The sequence below is a fragment of the Saccostrea echinata genome, unplaced genomic scaffold, assembly GCF_033153115.1.
Source record: "Saccostrea echinata isolate AGI-Se365-2 ecotype Australia unplaced genomic scaffold, CSIRO_AGI_Sech_v1 ptg000020l, whole genome shotgun sequence".
Lineage (NCBI taxonomy): Eukaryota > Metazoa > Mollusca > Bivalvia > Ostreida > Ostreidae > Saccostrea > Saccostrea echinata.
The window spans coordinates 297,927-319,951 of record NW_026889769.1 but is presented as its reverse complement, the minus strand read 5'-3'; the positions used below and the strand labels follow the sequence as shown (position 1 = coordinate 319,951).

Below are 22,025 nucleotides of genomic sequence, written 5' to 3'. Positions count from 1 at the left end.
CAATGATTGTCACATTTAATGTTCAAACTGTCTTTTATAAAACTTTAGCTTTGCGAGTATTTCAATCCCAAACATTTACCCATAAAACGATTTATAGATTTTAAACTCACTGTACAGGTTATGAATTTAAATACGGGACACGTCGTCCTGTGCCAATTCGTATCTATTCACTCCTTTCCAATTATCTGTACATGCCAGATATTCTGCTCACTTCAGAGGTAGAAGTATTTTATTTTTATTGTTTATTTTAAAGTTACATTTCAGTTAAGTTGCAAATTCTGCAAAGTTCCTTCGCTGCATTATATTTTGTTGACATTTTCCGTAAAGTTGTTTTTAAGTTAATATATTATTGAATTGTGTATATAATGTATATACTACTATATTCAAAGTAGTAACAATGTGTCGTTAGCATTCCTACAGTAGTAAGTAGAATACTTGTAATGTGTATTCCTTGTATAAGCAAATGGCCATGTCCTAATTATGGACAGTTAAGTTTGAGTACAAAGTATGAATTAAGGTTATATAGGAAAATCTGCACATTAAATATTTCTTACGAAAACTGTTTGGTTATAGGTTTGTAGTGAAGGTCAAAGGTCAGAGTGTCTGTTGGTAAGTTAAGGTCTATCTCTCGGTTAGTTAAGGTTAACTTATATGCCATCACAATTTTTTATTCAGTATGTCATCTGAAAGTTTGTGCGAAATCATAGCTGCAGGGAAAGAATCAGGGTACACTGACCAAGATTTAAAAGACTATGCAAAAGAGCAACAGGACAGATTGAGAGATGAAAGAATGGCTTTGAGAGAGAAAGAGAAACAAGATAGAGCATATAAATTAGAAATGGAAAGGTTAGATCAACAGTTGAAATTCAAAGGATTGGAACATAAACATGAACTTGAAATGATGATGAAACATGGTTCTGGTAAGAGTGTAGATTTAAATATGTAAGTAAAAGCAAAAATGCCAAACAGTATGCTGTTTGATGAAAGGCATGATGAAATTGACAGCTATCTTCGTCGATTTGAGGGGTAGCGACGAGTCAAAACTGGAGCAAGAAAACGTGGGCTACAAGTCTTAGTGATTTATAATGCGGGAGAGCTTTAGATGTGTATGCATTGATATCTTCAACAAATGCCCAAGATTATGATGAATTGAAGTCAATTCTTCTTCTTCGAAACGATATGATGGGAGATGGGATCAAGAGGAAGTTTAGATTCAACAGACCAGAACCATGTGAAACGTTCACGCAATTTACGATAAGATTGGGATCATATTTGACCAGATGGATTGAGATGTCCAAGATACCTATAGGACAGTAGATGGATTATTTGATCTATGTTACGCGACCAAATCCTGAACGTTTGTAATCTGGAGTTAACAACCATCTTGAGTTAAATGTACCAAAAACAGGTGACGAAATGTGCAAACTCATAGATCAGTTTTCAGAGTCCAGGAATACAAACGCCTTGCATCTTGCCAAAAACCATTGAGGAAGCGACCGGTTGTTGGAGCTACAGGTACGGATAGTTATAAACCACAGCATCCAGAAAAAAATCGAAGGTGTTTGTATCATTATCGAAGCATAAGTGTTACATATGTGATAAAAAAGACACATAGCATCTAGTTGTCCAACCAAAGGAAAGGGTATGTTTTCTGGAGCTGTTCTCCAAGGCTCAGACGACAACAAGAAATCAGGTATAGTTAATTGTAGTGCTTTGGTAGACACCGGCAACTCATCACTTGATTCCTTGGTAACTAATACTGATGCCACTATGATTCTTAGTTGAGCTTGCCACAGCAAAAGTCAGCTGTTACTCTTGTCAGCAGGATGGGCGGCCTATCATCCTACTGCGTGACACAGGTTGTAAGAACATTGTCGTAAGAAAGAGTTTAGTTAAGATGACCAGTTTACCAGAAAGACCGTCACTTGTGTTCTTGCTGATAGTGCCAAAATAGTTGTTCCTGTTGCAAACATCGATATTGATTCTCCATACTTGACAGGTCTGGTGCATGGACAATCCAGTATTTGACCTCATTATTGGTGAAGTGAATGACGCAAGAAAACTATATGATCCAAATCCAAAATACAAAACAGTAATTGCTGTGGAAACAAGTCAACATAGACACAGTCTAGACTTTGACATCACATTACGTCGCATGTTAGTTGTATTTCCATTACTAGTATGTTATCGTTCTTGTACATGTCTATGAAAGTGTGCATGTTAGAAAGTTTTTTATGAATTTACAATGTAACTTACAATGAAAAAAAAAAAATAGATTCATCTATGCAAATATTACGTATTTCACATTACAATGTTTTTTACGTACATAAAATCACCAGCCATTTGTCACCTATGCACGTTTTCTCGCATGTTTGTTGTAGTGTATATTAAGAGAAAAGATTTCCCCCTTTTATTTTTATTTTTGTGTTGTGATTCCAACATTTGCGAAGTCTAAATAATTTTCATTTGTATTTTCAAAAAAAATATACCTCACAATATGGTTCGGACCGGACCGGGAGGAATAAGGTCTTGAAGTCAAAGTATAGTTGTAAAAAGTTACAGAATGAACGGATATACATCCGAATCTGAGAGAGTAGTAGTAAAACCTACATCTGCAATACATAGAATTGTGAAAAGGTTTGACGTTGCTAGACAAATAGAACATCGGCAACTTTACGAAAGAAAGAATTTACGGACAAAGAATAAAATTGACGCGTTTGTAAAAAATGTATTGTAAATGATGGAAACAGTAAGAGATTTTATACCTGAATAATCAAAAAAAAAAGAAAAAAAAAGTCAAGAGCTGACATGTAAATTGAAGGTTGTCAAGAAAAAAACTCGCGATTCGTGAGGCCAACAAGAAAGATCGCTGTACATGTAAATGATGCAAGAAGAGGATAAATCGGTCAACTGATCATAAGTGGAGTAAATTGGTATGTATTCATGAATGACAGATAGTAATTGAAAAATATCAAAAAGTTTATATATGGAGTAAAAACGAAGAAAAGAATTTCACTGCCTGAGCCATCTTGACGACAGCTGCGTATCATGATCTGGGGTTATTCAAGTTTAAAAGAATAGGAACTCTAACTGATGTACGAGGTAACATTATGCTTAAAAAATATAATGAAACATTAAACCCTTTTTGATCCCTTTCACCAAACATTTTCAAAATTATCGGGATTTTTTATGGATGACAATGCTCCCGAGCTGATATACCAAAATAATATCAGACCAAATTCATTTGAAATACAAAACAGCAGTTTTTTGCAGAAATCGTAATTGACAGGGAAAATATTCCTATTTCTTATATTCTTGACCTGTATAACACAATTCCTGGTACACTACCAAATTAATAAAGGCTGAGGCAATTCACCAAATCATTCAGATAAGATAGGTATCAAGTTTTGCGATGCAAAAATTATGGAGGAATTGGGATTGGGGGGTCATTTTGAAATGACGAATAATAATGTCGCTTGACAGAAACTTTTCACAGTGGCATTGTTAAAAACTTTTCCACTATCAACTATAAATTTCAGTTATTATAAAACGACAACAATAAGTCGGAAGTTTAAAAATATAATTCAATAGACAAAAATTTTCCTGATACATGCACAGTAACTTACCTGTATGCTTTTTTACATTCTATCCTACACTTTATTTATGAGAAAAACGTTAATCTGGAAATATGTATTCATTTGAGTAAGGAAACGTCGAGAAACGGTAAGATAAGCAGCTTTATTTTGAAAACTATGTCTTAAATATAACTCTAAAAGAATTTTAGATAGTAACCATTTATTAAAATAGTCATTCCGTTCTTGTACTAACTGATAATTTTCCACATTCTTTGTCTCATTCAAACCATTTAAAGGCGAAGTAGTCATTTGTTTCGGTATCTAGAAAGCACAATGATTTAGACTAAATAAATACTCATCTAAAATACTTCATGCAGACTATAGGTAAGTGACGTAAAGGAAGAAAAAGTTAACTAATACTCTTGTTTTCTTTCTAGTCTGAACAAGACAAGAGTATAAAACGAAAATGAATAAAGAACGTGTACTTTTATTTTTTACTTTATATACTTTTTTGAAAACTTTATATGATTTACAGTTTTATTATAATACAATGTACCTGCAAGATATATAAGAAGGTTAATATTGTTTCATCTGGACAGGAAACTCATTTACAAGGTATATTGGCCAAAACGAAGAAAATTAATAAAATGTTTAGAAAAAAACTTGTACATACATGTAATCACTTTAACATTTCTTCAGTTTTTGTACAATGCATTTTGAAATTTAATGTTTCAACTCCTATATATTTGATCGAAAGGACTAAATGGATATAACTTACTTCAAATTGTCACGGTTCATGTTCATGACCTGTACAACTGTTTACTTATCAAATACATTCAATTTTATTTGCTTGCTTTCAAAGTACTTATATTTTCTGCTATTTTCAAGAATTTTTTTTTTTCATTTTTAATCTCTAAAATATTGATTTTTTTTAGATAACTGTGAAGTAGACTATGGGGAAAAACACAAAAGCAGTACTGTTTATTCTGCTGTTTGGTGAGTTCCTTATTTAATTCAATCAGTCGAATAAGAAACAGCTTTCATTTTAATTGAAGAACACATATCTGCATTTGGGTAGACTTTACTTTACCGGTCCCCAGATCCACCAGATCCCAGCGCTCATTGCACTGTGACATAAGACTTACGTCACTCAACTGATTAGGGTTGGTTTTGCACATTTTTCGACTGGTTAGGGTTAGTCTTGCACCCACCTGAAAGATTAGGGTTAGTACTTGCATAAGTTTTCGACTGATTAGGGTTAGTCTCGCATCCATCCGAGAGATTAGGGTTAGTCCTCGCACATGGGTTAGTCTAGCATGGTCTAGCAATGCTTGTAACATCCGCCTGGGAGATTTGGGTTAGTCCTCACATACCATCCGAGAGATTAGGGTTAGTGTATTGTTCTCTAGGTTAATTAAGAAATTCAGTTGCATCTGTATTTTTTGCAAGATCTTAATTCAGCTTCAACGTCATCTCGTTGGTTTGTTTACATGAAAAAATGGCTTAGTACGAAAGAAACGGCACTAAGTATGCGCCGCACGTGCTTCGTTCACAATTTTTTTTTTTGTCTCCTTTTCACTGAATAAACAATATTTATTACTTTTTTCAGAGAACGAGGTTAAAAACTTCCTTTAAAAACGAAGTTTTAAACTAAACTTTTAACCGTAGAATTCGATTTTGGGGTCAAAAAGGCTTAAAACCTCATATTTTAAACTTTTTTGGCGCTCACGCGAACTCTCTCTCTCTCTCTCTATGTATATATATATTGAAGTCGCCTACGGCGACACTATATTTTAGCGCGTTTTTCTGGGAACCGGTGAAGTTAAGTCGTTCCCTGCATTTGTAGAGGCAACAAACAATTTGACATGTATGCTAAATGGTTCAAAAGAATAAAAAAAAACTACAGTTACTGCAATTTACTTACCTTTCCTGTCTGTTGATGCTTAAAATAAATATGATACTATAATAAAAATAAACGCTTCTTGTTTGAATATAAAAATTCTAAAGATTAACTTATATACATATTCACAGGGATTAAAGGTCTCCATTATTATGCCAAACACGGAAGATATTCATTTTGAAACAATGCAAGGAACAAAAGTTTGTTCTGAAGAGTCCCCGCCACAGTCATTAGCGACAGTCCACAGACTAATACATGAAATAAACATAATGTTGTTCAAACAGTGATACCATATTAGTATAGATAGTTTTTTGTTTGTTTGTTTGTATGTTGTTTAACGTCCCTCTCGAGAATTTTTCACTCCAATGGAGACGCCACCATTTACCGATGGAGAGCTGCAAATTTTGTCCTATACTCGGCACTCAGGGCTCAGGCACTCAGGGCAGTGAGGGATCTTTTTCGTGCCATCACCTACTGCGACACGGGACCTCGGTTTTTACGGTCTCATCCGAAGGATCGGTCTCCACGTCCCACAATGGGATTCGAACCCGTGACGTAGGGATTAAACTCCTTACTTCGCGACTCTGGAGCAGACGCTCTAACCACTGTGCCACGCGGGCAACAGTATAAATAGTTAAACGGGGTACAAAAATTTATCAAGTTGTCAAGTTAACCAATTGTATATGACTTGATTAAATGAGATCACCTTCCAACTTCCTGAATCAAGTAACACCATTACTAGTAGCACTGCTGAATTTGAGCCCCTAAACAAACGTCAGGTTTGTACATTTTTTATTAAACCATGAGGAAGAGTGATGCCTTCGTTGAGACAAAATATTCGAATATAAAGAATATCTTGTCGCTTTTTCAGAATGAAATAGGCATGTAAGATGGATAGTAAATTAAGTGCATTTTTGATTAAAGAAGGTGGGTGGTCAAGAAAATTACCCATTGGGCAACATATCCACCTAAAATACTGAATGATTTTTTTTCCTAGCCAAAAAAACTAATATATAATAAGGGAAAACGTGCTGTGGTTATAATACTTACTGGAATACTCTTCTCCTTCTTCACTTATATAAGGTGTATGTTTTATGTTCCGTTCAAGTCTAAAAAATCTCTTGGAAGTTTAATAGTCTACAAAATGGTCACAATCATCCATCCCTCTCAAATAGTTGAATGGTAAAACGGGTACTTTCTATTCTCTTTTTATTCTGAAGTGAGAAAAGAATACAATAATATGATTAGTATAAATAGCTTCCAGCCAGAAAAAAAATGTAAAAGAAAATAATGTTTGTTTGTAAGGCATATCATTACTATTGCATTAAGAGGAACTTGGCGTAAATCAGACGTGGATACTTAAAAACTCCAAGAAACTTTTTGAAAATTTGAAATCACAGAATTTTACCAGAATTTTTCAAACACATTTAAATGAAAAAAAAATCTGCTGTGACCTTCAATTCAATATTTAGATTCAGTATTTTGACGACATTTTATTTTCTGATGTTTATCAAACTGAACTGGGAATAAAAAAATGTAGGATCTGACACACCTGTTTCATGAACGTATCTCTTACTTTTTATAGACACTGTTCCTCATATAACAACCAAACTTCAAGCTCCAAATATGTATTGCAGACTTCCCTTATTCATGTCGCGATTTACCACTTGCACTTACACATAGTGTTTCCCCATTGATTCGATACATAAGCGCATGTTCTAGTTTGTTCAATTTCTAAATTGAAGTTCAATGCTATGAACTAAGTTCATGATTACTGTTTGGGTGCGATAAATTTGATAATTGAAGCAGGAGAATATCAGTTATGTTCTTGTCAACATTTGGCAATTTCTACGGTAGATGCAATGCCTTGATTGCATAATCCATCTGTGGTTGGGTATTGACAAACGTTTTTGATAAAAGCATGTCTGGGCATTATTTCATACTATTTGTCCAAGATCACTTTGTTTATCTGATCAGGGCAACGGGAAGGCGGATGTTACCAAGCTGCAAGGATTACTTATTACTCATATCTGATTGAGCTTTGGTACTAATTTGAATAGGTTGATGTTTTCCCTGTTCTAAATTTCGTATTTAGTTATCTATACATTTTTATGCAAGTGAGGTATTATAATTGCACCAGTGCACCTAAAATATAAGCCTTAAAATTGAAACAACTTAATGGGTAGTTGCTTTACCCTTATACAAAAATGTAGCTAATCCATTACCTCGTTGCAATATTTGTGTGAATTCAAACTCCAGTGGTAGTACGACAAAGTGTTGTGAGAGTGAATAGTGTTCTGTGACAGAGTATCTACGTAATAAGGGTTTTGGTTGGTACTTTACCTTTTTAAAAGATCTTGTTAGGCTCTGTCTGTTGCCTCCTGTGTTCTCTGTGTAGAATAAATCATGATAAAATGGGCCTAACTCAGATGTCCTTATTAATTATATAGCACAAACCCTAAACCCAATGCTAAAAGGATACATTCAAATGACACATATTAGTAGTGTGTAACTGCGCAGATTTAAGACCACCTGAAATATGTTATATTAGTAAATTTTCAGGAGTCAGCGAAAAGTGTAAGGAGACATACCAACTTTAAGACATGAAAATTACATGTAATTGTATGCAAATTATCTTACAGGCTCGGATCTCTGATTATGGATATTGAAAATCATTGGCTCTTTAAACCGCACACGTTTCATAGAAAAAAAATACTGCTCAAAAACCCCTTTGTTCCTTTAACTTTTATATAACAACAAAGGAATTGACGAAGTTAATATAAATGATATTCTTAATCACAAAAAGGTCTTGTCTTGTATTCCACCATATTTCAATGCAATTTGAAGTCCAAACCTTGCATTTCTTACAAATATACATCGACAATTGCTTCCAAACATCCAACAACTATGTCCTGCTGCACACGTCTTTACTGGTGAGGTAAATACAGTTAATAAAAGCTATATGAGCTGCAATTTGGGAATTTTATTTTGCTGTTAATATATGTTATTATGATAAATCCGTATGTGATTTAAACCTTTATGATCAATTAGACTAAAATAAAGCATTAAACTGTTTAAAAAGAGAGACTTCCGTACAATCGAATATATATTATTATATAAAAAATTAATATTGTACAGGACTACAATAATGTAATTTTGTCCCAATCAAAGCTTATAAATATTTTTTTCATCGTAAATATGAACAATGGAAGTTTATAAATGCTCTTTTTCTGTTATTGAAATAGTTAATTACAATTTTGGAACAAAAATTTCCGACATCAAAGTTGTAGCTCATATTGCTTTAAAAATGAGAACTTAAATCACTTATTATAAGAGGGCCAAAGTTTAGGGAAACCAGATCTTTCAACTGGCGTCATAATCATAAATGTTATGAATTTAATTAGTAGAAGATGACGCCAGACGATGGGCCAGATATGAAAAAGAAGACCATGACACTCTGTCAGAATGGATTAAATGTATCAGATGGATGTTGAAATCGAGCATTAAGCGACTGAGGGACAATATGAAAACCATATAACCTTTTGTCTTCGATAATGCAGAAGTAAAACAAGAATTAGATAGATTACATAATCAGTATGTACTGGTCCCAGCTGACAAAGCAGGTAACAACATTGGCTTTGTTTATAAGGCTCATTATTTGAATTGTATTTTAGAGGAACTACGATTTAATTCTGCAAGTGGTAATCCAACTTATACCCATAGCTCCCTAAGGAGGAAATTCTTCAAAACCATGATATGTCAGTTTTAAATATATTTTATATTCCAAACAATCAAAATGAATTTGAATTACCATACCTATACTGGGATCTAAAACTCCATAAAAATCCTTAAAAACAACGATACATAGCGGGTTTCAGTAAATGTTCTACCAAACCTCTTTCCTTACTCCTCACTAAAATATTTACAGTAATGAAGAAGAAACTTCAGGAGTACTGTGCAACAGTATATTTGAGAAGTGGTGTAAATGGGAAGTGGGTATTAAAAAACTCCAAGGAAATTTTGGAAAATTTGAAATTTTACCAATAATCAATAATCAATAACATTAAAACTTACAACTTTTCAACACTTTATACAACCATTACCCACGATAAATTAAAGTCCAGGCTTTTTGACATCAAAGACAGTTGCTTTTTCAATAAAAATGGAACTCGTAAATTTGCTGACATTGTCATTGGTCATTTGCAAAATTATCTTGTTGAAAAACATTCTGATTGTGCTTGAGTTTCCGATTGATAATATTTATGTAGTTTTTGGAGATCAGGTCTTCCAAAAATCTGTAGGAATTCCCATTGGTACGAATTGCGCCCCGTTATTAGCAGACCTATTTTTGTATTCATATGAAGCAGAATTTATTCAAAAACTTCTACATGAGAAGAAGAAAACACTTACTATGGCTTTTAACTCGACATTTAAATATATCGACGACGTACATGTATTATCAATAAACAATAGATACTTCCATTCATGTGTCGACTCGATATATCCCAGTGAGCTGGAAATAAAAGATACCACATAGTTCGACACATCTGTTTCATATTTGGATATTTTACTAGAAAAAGACTTAAAGGTAACCTAAAAACAGAGCTTTATGATAAATGTGATGACTTCAATTTTTCAATGGTCAACTTCCCTTATTTATGTAGCACTATACCCTTATCACCTGCATTCGGGGTTTGTCTCCCATTTGATTCGATACGGAAGAGCATGCTCTACGTATGATCAATTTCGAAAACAAGGCAAGCTATTGTCAAACAAGGTGATGAAACAATGGTATCAACAGTCTTGTTTGAAGTCATCATTTCGCAAGTTTTATGGTCGATACAATGACCTTGTCAGCAAATACAACCTATCATTAAGTCAAATGCTGGATGATTTTTTATACTAATTGTTAGGCCATGATAGTTATTTGAACACTGATTTGTCTACAGATTTTTTACGTTTTTCCCGATCATGACAAGGAGCGCACGCCGCGGTTGTGATCAGTCGGCAGGGGATGCTCACTCCTCCATGGCACCTGACCCCACGGAGGTCCGTGTTTGCTCTGCTCCCGATTTGTATAGTTTAAATGGACTTTGAGCTTGAATACTGCTCGATATCTTCATATTTCACTTATGGAGACAAAAAAAACCCAAACAATTTATTCAAACTGTTGACTGTATTAGTTGTTTTGATAATGGGAATAAATAAGCTTTTTTATCAACCTAAAATTCCTCGTTAATGAAGTAACAACTACATGTATATTGTAATGTCAAGATTTGATTCAATTCTTAATTTAGACATATAAAGTTTTTTGGAAAATAAGATAAATTTTGAATGAAATATATGGAGATAACGAACAGTATTCAAGCTCAAAAGTCCATTAAACAATACAAAATAGGAGCAGAGCAAACACGGACCTCTAAACATTAGAGGTGGGATCAGGTGCCATGGAGGAGTGAGCATCCCCTGCCGACAGGTCACACCCGCCGTGTGCTCCTTGTCATGATCGGGAAATAACGGAAAAATCCGTCGACAATTCAGTGTGTAAATAATGGCCTAACAATTAGTATGAAAAACGTCAGTCAGCATTTGACTCAATGATAAATTGTATTTGCTGACAAGGTCATTGTATCGACCATAGAACTTACGAAATGATGACTTTAAACGAGACAGCTGATATTCTTGTTTCATCAACTTGTTTGTCAATAATTTACCTCGTTTTAGAAATTGTTCATACGTAGAGCATGCTCTTGCGTATCGAATCAACTGAGAGATATATACCCCGTATGCAGGTGATGAAGGTATATTGCTGCATAAGTAAGGGAAGTTGACGATTGAAAAGTTAAAGTCATCACGTTTATCATAAAGCTTGGTTGTTAGATTACCATTAACGTCTTTTTCAAGTAAAATATCCAAATATGAAACAGATGTGTCAGACTCTGTGGTATCTTTTATCTCGAGCTCACCAGGATATATCGTATCGACATAAGAATGAAAATAGCCATTGTTAATTGACAATACATCGTCGATATATCTAAATGTCGAGTTGAAGGCCACAGCAAGTGTTTTCTTCTTTTCACGTAAAAGATTTTGGACAAATTCTGCTTCATATGAATACAAAAAAAGGTCTGCTAATAATGGAGCGCAATTGGTACCCATGGGAATTCCAATAGATTGTTGGAAGACCTTGTCTCCAAAAACTACATAGATATTGTCAATCAGAAACTCAAGCATCTTTTTAATGTCAACTTCAGAGTACTTGTGTGTACAATCAGAATGTTTTTTAACAAAATAATTTTGCAAATGACCAATGACAAGGTAAGTATATTTACGAGTTCCATTTTTATTGAAAAAGCAGCTGGCAATTATATCAAAAAGCCTGGACTTTAATTTATCGTGGGGAATAGTTGAGTATAAAGTAGAAAAGTCATAAGTTTTTAAGCTGATGATTTTGGTAAAATCTTGCGATTTCAAATTTTCCAAAAGTTCCTTGGAATTTTTAAGTATCCACATCTGATTTACACCACTTCTCGAATATATTGTTGCGCAGTACTCTTGAAGTTTCTCCTTCACCACTGTTAATATCTTAGTGAGGAGTAAAGAAAGAGGCTTGGTTGAACATTTACTGGAACCCGCTATGTATCTTTGTTTGTAAGGATTTTTATGAAGTTTCGGAATCCAATATAAATAAGGTAATTCAAATTCATTTTGGTTGTTTGGAATATTAAAAATATTCAAAACTGACATATGATTTTGAAGAACTTCTTCCTTAGAAAGGGAACTACGAGTATAAGTTGGATTACTACCTGCAGAACTAAATCCAAGCTCCTCTAAAATACATTTAATATAATGAGCCTTACAAACAAAGACAATGTTGTTACCTGCTTTGTCAGCAGGGACCAGTACGTACTGATCATGTAATCTATCTAATTCTTTTTTCACTTCTGGATTATTGAATACAGAAGGATAGATGGTTCTCATATTGCCCCTCAATCTTTTAATGCGTGATTTTAACATATATCTGATACATTTAATCCATTCTGACAAAGTGTCAAGGTCTTCTTTTTCATGTCTGGCCCATCGCCTGGCGTAGTCCTCTACAGAATCCATAATATTTATGAAATTCCGACGCCAGTTGAAGGATCGGGGTTCCCTAAATTTAGGACCTTTTAAAATTAGTGATCTAAGGTCCTCATTATTAACTATATTAACGTCACCAGTAATAACGTGTCCAGCAGGACTATAGTTATAGGGCGAAGAAGAACATGAACACGATGGAGGATTATGTTTCAGATATTCGATAACTAGGCCCTGTAAAGTTTTCTTGTAATTAAAAAGTTTGGAAGCAATAGTCGATGTATATTTGTAGGAAATACAAGGTGTAGTCTTTAACTTGAAATATGGTGGAATACAAGACTGGACCCTTTTGTGATTAAGAATATTACTTACATTAACCGCGTCAATTCCTTTGTTGGCATATTGAAGTTTAAGGAAAAAACGGATTGTTTTAGCTGCATTTTCTTCAGTAAAATGCGGGGGAATAAAAAGCCTATGATTTGCAATATCCATAATCACAGATCCGAGCCTATATTCTGGTGTCGAGGAATCAAAAAATGAACTTTCCTTGACCTTTTCAAGAAGACTATTTAAAAGTTTCAAAGGGACAGAGTAAAGTTTGGTGCGAATATGATGTAGACCTAACTGTTAATTTACGTAAGGTAGTAATGAATCAAAAGAGACATCGTGTATTAAAGGTTTATTGTAAGACCGATGCCCATGACTACGCTTACGTCTCTGTGTATGGTTAAAAAGTCCCATCACATTTACATTGCTACACTGTGGACTGGAAAGGTTTCCAACACTATCGACATTGTCATTACATCCATAGGGAAAGGCTGTCCCTAGCTTTCTAATCCAAAATTCTTCTCGTTGTCTACGGAAAGGTGTACTCAGTGATGGACTGTTTGTGTGGTGGTAAATCTTTTCTAGAATTCTAACTTTCATGGACAAAATTGAATGATCAGGTAAATTAAAATGTTTGTATAAAAGTTGCTGACCCCCGTTATTTATCTGAAATCTATGACCTGATGTTCTTTTATTGAGTGATCCCTTATGAAGAAAATTTATAAACTTACTTTATAATTACTGTAAGTGAAAGTTTGTTTTGTCATGACACATAGTATTGTATTCATTATGAAGGTTTGATAACGTCTAGCATATTTTATAGGGATACTTAAAGCTTAAGCTTAAAATTTCAGTACAGATTCTCCAGTCAATATGATTGCTCAAGAGAGAGGGTCTACTTTGTGGTTTGCTGATTTTTTTTTTTTTTTTTTGATATGTAAATTTCAATATTCCAGAGTGTAAGGATTTTTTCCGTGCACAATTATCTGTTAATTTTGAACTATTTCAAATTCAAGTTAAAAAGTTACGTCTGATAATCATAAGTTCTTCCATATAAGCATATTCGAATGTTTTGTTTTTATTTTCAATATGTTCTATAATAAATAAATTATCTTAATTTTGCTATAATATAGATATTTAAATTGAACATCTTCCTAGTCATTTTAAACACTTCTGGTGGCGACTTACACCATTTTTATAGCCCGAGAACCAAATTTTAATGTAACTATATATCTAAATAGAATTCCTATCAAAATTATTTTAGTTTGCTACTATTGTGATAATAATATGTTTGTCGAACAACTGAATACACATTTCACTGGGATTCTTTCAAGGAAGAATAACACGTACGTACTTGGGGATTTTATAAAAAAAATCGAAAAGAACAAACCCTGATGTTTTAGAACCAACTATGTTTCCTTATACCCAGAAGAAGTTATGCATGACCTTTAAATAGGTAAATATACGAATCTCATACAACCTCACTGAAGCTATGAGTGATAGTTTCAAATTAGAAATATTTATGAATAAAGTAAAAACATCCTTTAAGGAAGTTTAAAAAAAAGAAATTATGTTAATACTACATAAGTTACATATTTTATACATTTAACAAATGCCAGATGTCGGAGTTGATGAAATTAAAAACTTTCCGCCAAGGATTTTTTTTTTTAAGATTTCCATTTATTGATTTTCAGTTTCTGGCTTGTTGGACCGTCACGGTAGCTAAGTCGGTAGAGCGCTTGCTCCGTGATCGGAAGGTCGTTTGTTCGAATTACTGCCGCGACTGATCTAAGTCGATAAAAAATAGGTAGCAACTGTTCCTTCGCCAAGCGCTCGTCACTTTGGAGTGAAAGTTGCGGGTCTTTCGGTTGAGATCTTAAAATGCGAAACCCCTGTCACGGTAGGCGTTGGCACGATAAAGAACCCTCGAGCTCACTGCTCAATGGCCATGAGTGCTGAGTAAAGGCCTAAATTTGAAGCCCTTCACCGGTATATGGTGACGTCTCTATATGAGTGAAAAATTCTCGAACGGGACGTTAAACAATGCACAATCAATCAATCGGGCTTGTTGAACGTATCCCACAGATGAAATATATGGAGATAACGAACAGTATTCAAGCTCAAAAGTCCATCAAACAATACAAAATAGGAGGAGAGCAAACACGGAACTCCAAACATCAGAGGTGGGAACAGGTGCCATGGAGGAGTGAGCATCCCCTGCCGACCGGTCACACCCGCCGTGTGCTCCTTGTCATTATCGGGAAATAACGGAAAAATCCGTCGACAATCCCTTGATGTGTTCTTTTTGGTTATGATATTCAAAAAATATTTGTTTATCAGTTTCACAGATTGATATTTGATCTTGTAAAATCTTGCAGAATTGACTTTAGTTAACCAGTCAGTGCTAGAAAACTCTGGCTTTTTTCATATTTTGTGTGAAGTGGCCCAAGACCATATACTGAGAACAGACTGGAGTCAACATTTCAAATCAATATATTTTTTTTATAATGAAACAAAATTTACAACATGTTTATGTATTTGCGTATTAAACAAACCTGCAAATTTTTATGCACATATGTTAAATAAAACTTTAGATATTAAAAATGAAAATTTTGACTTAAGTCTGTTCTCAGTTTATGGCCTCGAGGCCAAGGAATATAAGAGCATTTAACAGAGGACAACTGCACAGAAGATAAAGGAGTATTTAACATAGGTCAACTCACAGAAAATATAGGAATTTTTAATAGTAGTCAACTTAAGAAATATAGGCCATTTTACAGTGGTCGACTGCAAAAGAAATATAGGAATATTCAATAGTGCTCAACCATATGCAAATAAGTTAAACGCTACCTTATTTGCATTGCAAAAACGCAACCAATAATCAGTTGACCTCAGCAAACCGTTTACTGAAAACTTGTTAAACGAAATGTTTTGGACCTGAATTCTCTTATTTTTTTCTAAAAATAAATGTGATTACATCTGAAAATCAACGTTTTTTTCTGTTATTGGATGAATTTTCCTTCTCTAATCTTAGGACACTAAATTAGTCAACTGTCCATTCGTTTTTGTCCGTGGTCGAGCATCGTCTTGTCAAACAATATGTGTAGGATTCAGGCCCACGGTGGATATGATCATTCACTGAAGCTAATTTGTCAAAATAGGCATCTGGTGCATCAAAATTGGTACCGTATATGTTTTACATTATGACCCCTGGGTCGAGGCCTCTGGTGGTGGACTGTCAGTCCCCGAGGGTCTCTACATCCCAGTAGCTAAGTACTTCGGTACTAGCTTGAAAATACGGATATCTATTAAAATAAAATTTAGAAAGAACTGCGAACGATAGTATTGTTCTCCCGCCTACCTCCAAGTCAATTTTCAAAAGTTAAGATATTCGAATGATTTTTAATATTTATATTGATATTTATATGGATTTCATAAAACATTACTTCTTTGGGAAAACAACGAGAGATAACTCTAAAATTTTGGTAAAACTCGTGTTTTTCACTATAGAAATCAACGGAAAACGGAAAATATTTTTAAAACATCTCCCCCCCCCCCCGTGAAACAAAAATTCCTTTTTACGGGTAATATGGACTGTCATTTCACAAATTTCATACCAAAGCTTTTTGTGTTTCACGGGGGGGGGGGAACATATGTTTATATACAAAAACGACAAAAATGCTTATTTTTTCAGCAATATCCAAGTACTTTACAACTGAAACATTATATTTTACTAATATATATGCTTAATTTTATATGCATAAAACATAAGAAAAGATTTAAGAAAATTTATTCATAACGAAGAATATTTCAGAATATGGTGATGCTTTATAGCCCGATTTCAGTGGAAAATATCGTCTACCCCCCTTATTTTAAGAGCTGGAATTAGGGATATTTTACTATTTAGCACTGGAATTAAGATAATTAATCAATTACCATTGAACTGTTCTTTGTATTAAACAAAGATTTTATGGCCAAATTGTCATCAATATTGAAATAAATGGTTGTAAAATGTAGGCGGGAATCGGGAGTTACCGTGCGTAGTTCTTTATTTCAAAATTAGGGATTTTCTCCCTCATGCATAGCGCTGATCCTTCGATGTATTTGGCTCCAGTCTTTGGCACCCTTTTTTCAGCTCTTTTAAGTTTTCTTTTTTTAATTTGAGGTATGTCACTCCTCAGCTCTTTAGAAAAATTCAGTCAGAACCCCTAACTTCAAAACTTTTTATTACAATTTATTTTTTATAACAGATTTCAATTAAACAATGCAAATTATTCAACATTCAATTAAAAACTGCTCAGAAAATCATAAAGAAGCAAGATTTATGAGGGACTATTTCTTGTTGTGGAAGGATATTTAGAAGAAAATTCTTCAAATCTGCACATTTGTTAAATTTAATATCTTGGAACTTTGGCCCCACATATTTTAACTCAGAAAATATTTTCCGTTATGATATGCTTGGAATATTAAAACTTGATTTCAATTTATATTTTGGGAATAAATGTTACACATTCACTCAACAGACTTTCCCAGAAATGAAGATATACCAAAGAAGTCAAGATAAAATTTACAAAGTATTTTTTCCCCCAGAAAAACGCATATTTTGACCAATACCTCAAAATTAACATCACTGACCTTTTTTCATTATTTTTAAGTACACGATACTTCAAACCTACCAGCACTTAAAACGTTTGATACATATATATTATTATAACAGTAACTTGACGTCAAGTTGACGGGCTAGAACATCAGATCAAACGAGACGCGAAGCGTCGAGTTTGATCTGATGATCTGCGCCTGTCAACGAGACGTGATACGGCTCTTCGGATCCAGATACTGCTATCATAATAAATTTATTATAAACCCCTTTACAACTACCAAAATATAATAAAATGAAACTTTTTGGATCACTTTCATAATTTTTATACATTAAACAAACAATTTTGTCAAGGAACATTTTGATGCTAGAGATATAAAAACGTCATTTATCTGTGTACTACGTCATCAGTTTCAGAGAGGGGTGATATGGATTCAGAAAACCACAGTGTGGTGATCCGGAACGTCGGATCCCACCGTCACGTGATTGCATAAGTTCAACAGTAAAACTAAGTAACAAACAGTTGGGTATATAATAAAAGAAAATATTTTTATTGACTATTCGAATTTTAATACCCCAAATATGATACTTTTTGGTGCAAAAAGTCACACAATAATATATGCGCATTAATTTGCATGATTTGTTCAATGATAAATATTATTCAAACTATTTTATGTAAAATAAGATTATATTTCTTGCCAGGATTACATCTAATACAATATGATAAAGATTAAAGTGATTAACCAAAGAGTTACTATTTAAGTGCAAAAAGGTCAAGTTAATTTTACCGTAGCTCAGTAAGATGCACACTGACCCTCCATTTTCTTTGCGATTTTGAGTCATGCTATATGAGTACTTATCTAAAATATACTTTTCAAAAAATCCTTGAAATAACTAATTTTATGAGTGATATACCTTAAATATTTCGGATTTCCAACGTGTCTACATAAGTATCACTGAAGAGACATAATTTGTCGAAATGCACATCTGTTGCATCAAAATTGGTACCGTATAAGATTTATTTAATAGTAAAAAATCAATATCTATCTTTGAAAAAATCTTTCTTTTATTCTTGGACAAATTAAAATATTATATTTATTATGTCTTGAACAGTTCTTTTTCATTATCACCTAGCAGACAATAATTTGCATGAAAAAGTTACCGTCAGAAGTACATCAAGCCGTTTCAAAACATGGTAGAAAAACGGATGTCCTTTTTTGGAAATATTGGAGCAGTGGTAGGATGGGCCTAATAAGTCATATATCAGAATTATTATACAATTCAAACAAATCTCTTTCTAGACATTCAGAAGACAGGATTTAGGTTCTATGGTGCGACTATGATGGTAATAAGCTACAATTTAGTTTTGCTAATCATCGCCTCCTGTCATTAAAAAAGTTATTTGTATAAATGATGATAGTTAGTTATGGGTCCTTTACTAAATTGTAAATTTAAACCACAGGCTTTTGATCAGATGATCAAAAATTAAAATAAATTATGTTTCTCTTTAAAAAATGTGTATACAATCCTGAATTAGCAAACAAGCAAGCAATCGTGTAATGGGACATTGAGTCTTCTATCAAATAGTTCATTTCGTTCCTATTTCATAATTCCGAATCAACCCGTCGATTCCTCAAGCTATATTTGCAAACAAATATATAGACAGTGTAAACATAGTAACATTCTTAATTGTAGAAAAAGTTTAGTTTTGTATTCCATCAAATATTAAGATGAAGTCTACACGTATTTTCTGCAGATATTCCCCAACCGTTGCATCCAAAATTTTCAATTATATAAAAAAAACCCTCTACAATGCGTAAATACTAACCATCAAAAACAGATCCTTCCTAAGCGTTATTGTCTTCCTCTCCTTTCATTTATAGTCCAGCTAGATACATCATTGCTGTTGATGTAAGTATATCTTAAAAAACGACCTAAGATTATCATTTTAAATGGTTCTTAATTCAGGGAACCTATATCTTTTAAATTATTCATATAGAGGAAAATAATACAACATGATTTTTATAACGTTTATTATGATATTGGCGATTGTTGGTCGTGGCATTTTTAAAAGCAGAGAAGGGTCGCCAAACATAAAGGGCGACCCCAAATTACAACAAGCAGCAGCAAACAACATGAAAGCATATACATATACTATTAATAAGCATAAATATGGCCGTTCCGGGTATACCGCGAACGGTAATTAACTTTACAATTATATTTTATGTTTTTACATAAACTTTACATGTATGTAGAGTTATCGTTCCGGGTTAACCGCGAACGTTACTCAACATAATTATTTTAGCAAGCAAAGCAATGCATGGATTTGTTGAAAGCAGTACACATTTTGCACAGTAACTGAGTTTGTTTTAAGCAAGCAAAGCAGATCAGTTCATGAATTTGTTGAAAGCAGCACAAATTTTCAACGTAAATAAGTTTGTTTTAAGCAGCAGCAGTACAATGAATTATAGCATCAGTTGAATGGCTCGGCGCAAACGCCACATGGCCGAAACCTTTGGAAACCACAGGTTTCGGTCACCCCATAAAATGGGGAAGCCGCATTCAACTGACCCACGACCAACAGCCCTTAATATATCCTATTTACTGGGTAAAACTTTAATACTTATACACTTACTCCTGACCCCCCCCCCTTTTTTTTAAATTTAAAGACATTTAATACAGACAGATAAAAGGTGCCATTTCCTTATTGATGTTTTAATATGCAAGTTTTATGAGGAACTATTAAGAAACAGATTTTATATTAGATTATCCCTGGGTTATTTTACAGCAAATATATTTAAATGTAATGAATAACTAAGGTATTAAGATGCATTACATCTGGAGCAAACTATTGTCCTGTCATTAGAAAATGGCTGGTTCTAGTACACCTCTCTCATTTCAACAGCAGAAAAAGTATCAAATTATTCAAGCTGATTTAAAGCAACCTTGTTCTGGGGGCAAACCATGTTACTGATACTGGAATCATTGATACTGTTATCATTGGAAATTTTTGCTATCAAATAAATCATGTTATTGTATTTTGTAAAAGGTCAGCTATTAGGGAATAGTCCCACTTATAGTGCTTACATACGTTTGTTTCATATCCAATGTTTTTTTTTTTTGTTTGTTTTTTATCCCCACAGTGAATCAAAATGAAATCTTGAAATTTTCAATACTTGGTATGCCAAATAAAAATCTTTCTTATTTAGGATTAAATGAATACTTAAAAGCAGAATAACCTTGTCACCATACTTGAATTCTATTTTTATAGGTTCTAACTCTATTCAAATTGCTTTTCCAACCAAAATAATTTTTATAATTGAGGAGCCTACACACTATAAACTTGATCCTTCCAGTTACTGAACGACATGTACTAGGAATATACATGTAGAACTTGTAAAATTTAACTTCTTAACTTCTAATGTGTCTTATAGACTCACAAGTCATACAGAATGCCTTCACTACCTAGAAACAGGGCAGACATGGTCACTAATAAATGACTAATAAAAACAGCAACCCCCTTCCCCTATCTTACTGGATTGCAAGAACATTTTACTTCATCCTACTTATAACAAATATGAATTATTGTGCAGACATTGCCAGACAGTGCATTATACTCACAATCCTCAAGGTATAGAGACCAGGGCCAGAAAATAATTATTTTTGTTTACTGGTCACTCGGGCTATTGCCTTAAATTTTTACTGGTCAGCTTAGTACTTTCACTGTCCCACTGGGCCAGTAGATTTTAAAAAGACTGGACAAGGACAAAACCATAATAATAAAAATATTTTTTTTATATTGTGATACTTAAAAGTACAACTTAACAAAACAAGAAACAGTAGAAGTTGGGACACACAGCCCTGTCAAGTTAACTAGCCCTACCGTGAATGAATTTTATTATGCATAAAAAAATGCTGACCCAAAGGGCACATGCCCGCTGCAATATTGTACTAGCCCAGAATGAAAATCCACTGGCCCCAGACCAGGGGACCGTCAATTATTTCGAGCCCTGACAGAGACTAATATAATTATAACGAAATTTCCTCAATTTAGACAAAAATTGAAAATAATATGATGGGAGGAAGACACTTTCTGCTTAATAAAGGCTTAATTCATACCTTGAACAGGTTTGCAGCTAAAAGTACTGTTAAGATATAAATGACGAAACCATGTGAACTTTTGTCAAGCATTAAATCTTATAGCTGACAAACAAAATTTTGCTGTTGATTCTGCATGAATGACCTGTTAAAAGGGTAGGAATCTAACTTAACTGGAAATAATTTGACAAATACTTTAATTCCTAGTCCATAAACAATAGTTTTGTATTTTCCTAAAATTATGCTTGTAAGTGGCTAAAGATGTAGCTATTAGGTGAAATTGCAATGGGCTGGATTGAGAATGTTTCTGCCCCTGGATCTTATATACCTGAGCCATTAACAATACTTACCAAAGAAAATTATCAATGTGAAATATCACTTTCAATTGGCAAACAGCTGGAGCTTATGAAATCAACTCGAAAAAATTTAAGTCCTTTGAGTAATTGCCTTC

The 22,025-nt window shown here is 33.6% G+C and overlaps 1 protein-coding gene across 1 annotated transcript in view; it reads left to right on the top strand.

The window, feature by feature from the left end:
* The first annotated feature begins 676 nt into the window (after nucleotides 1-676).
* The window catches only part of LOC133189812 (uncharacterized), a 103,689-nt gene continuing 82,340 nt past the window's right edge, over nucleotides 677-22,025 (top strand). The window contains exons 1-3 of the mRNA XM_061325203.1: nucleotides 677-920; nucleotides 1,782-1,876; nucleotides 2,000-2,157. Of these exons, the coding sequence (XP_061181187.1) occupies nucleotides 677-920; nucleotides 1,782-1,876; nucleotides 2,000-2,157 (497 nt within the window). The remainder of the gene's footprint in view (nucleotides 921-1,781; nucleotides 1,877-1,999; nucleotides 2,158-22,025) is intronic.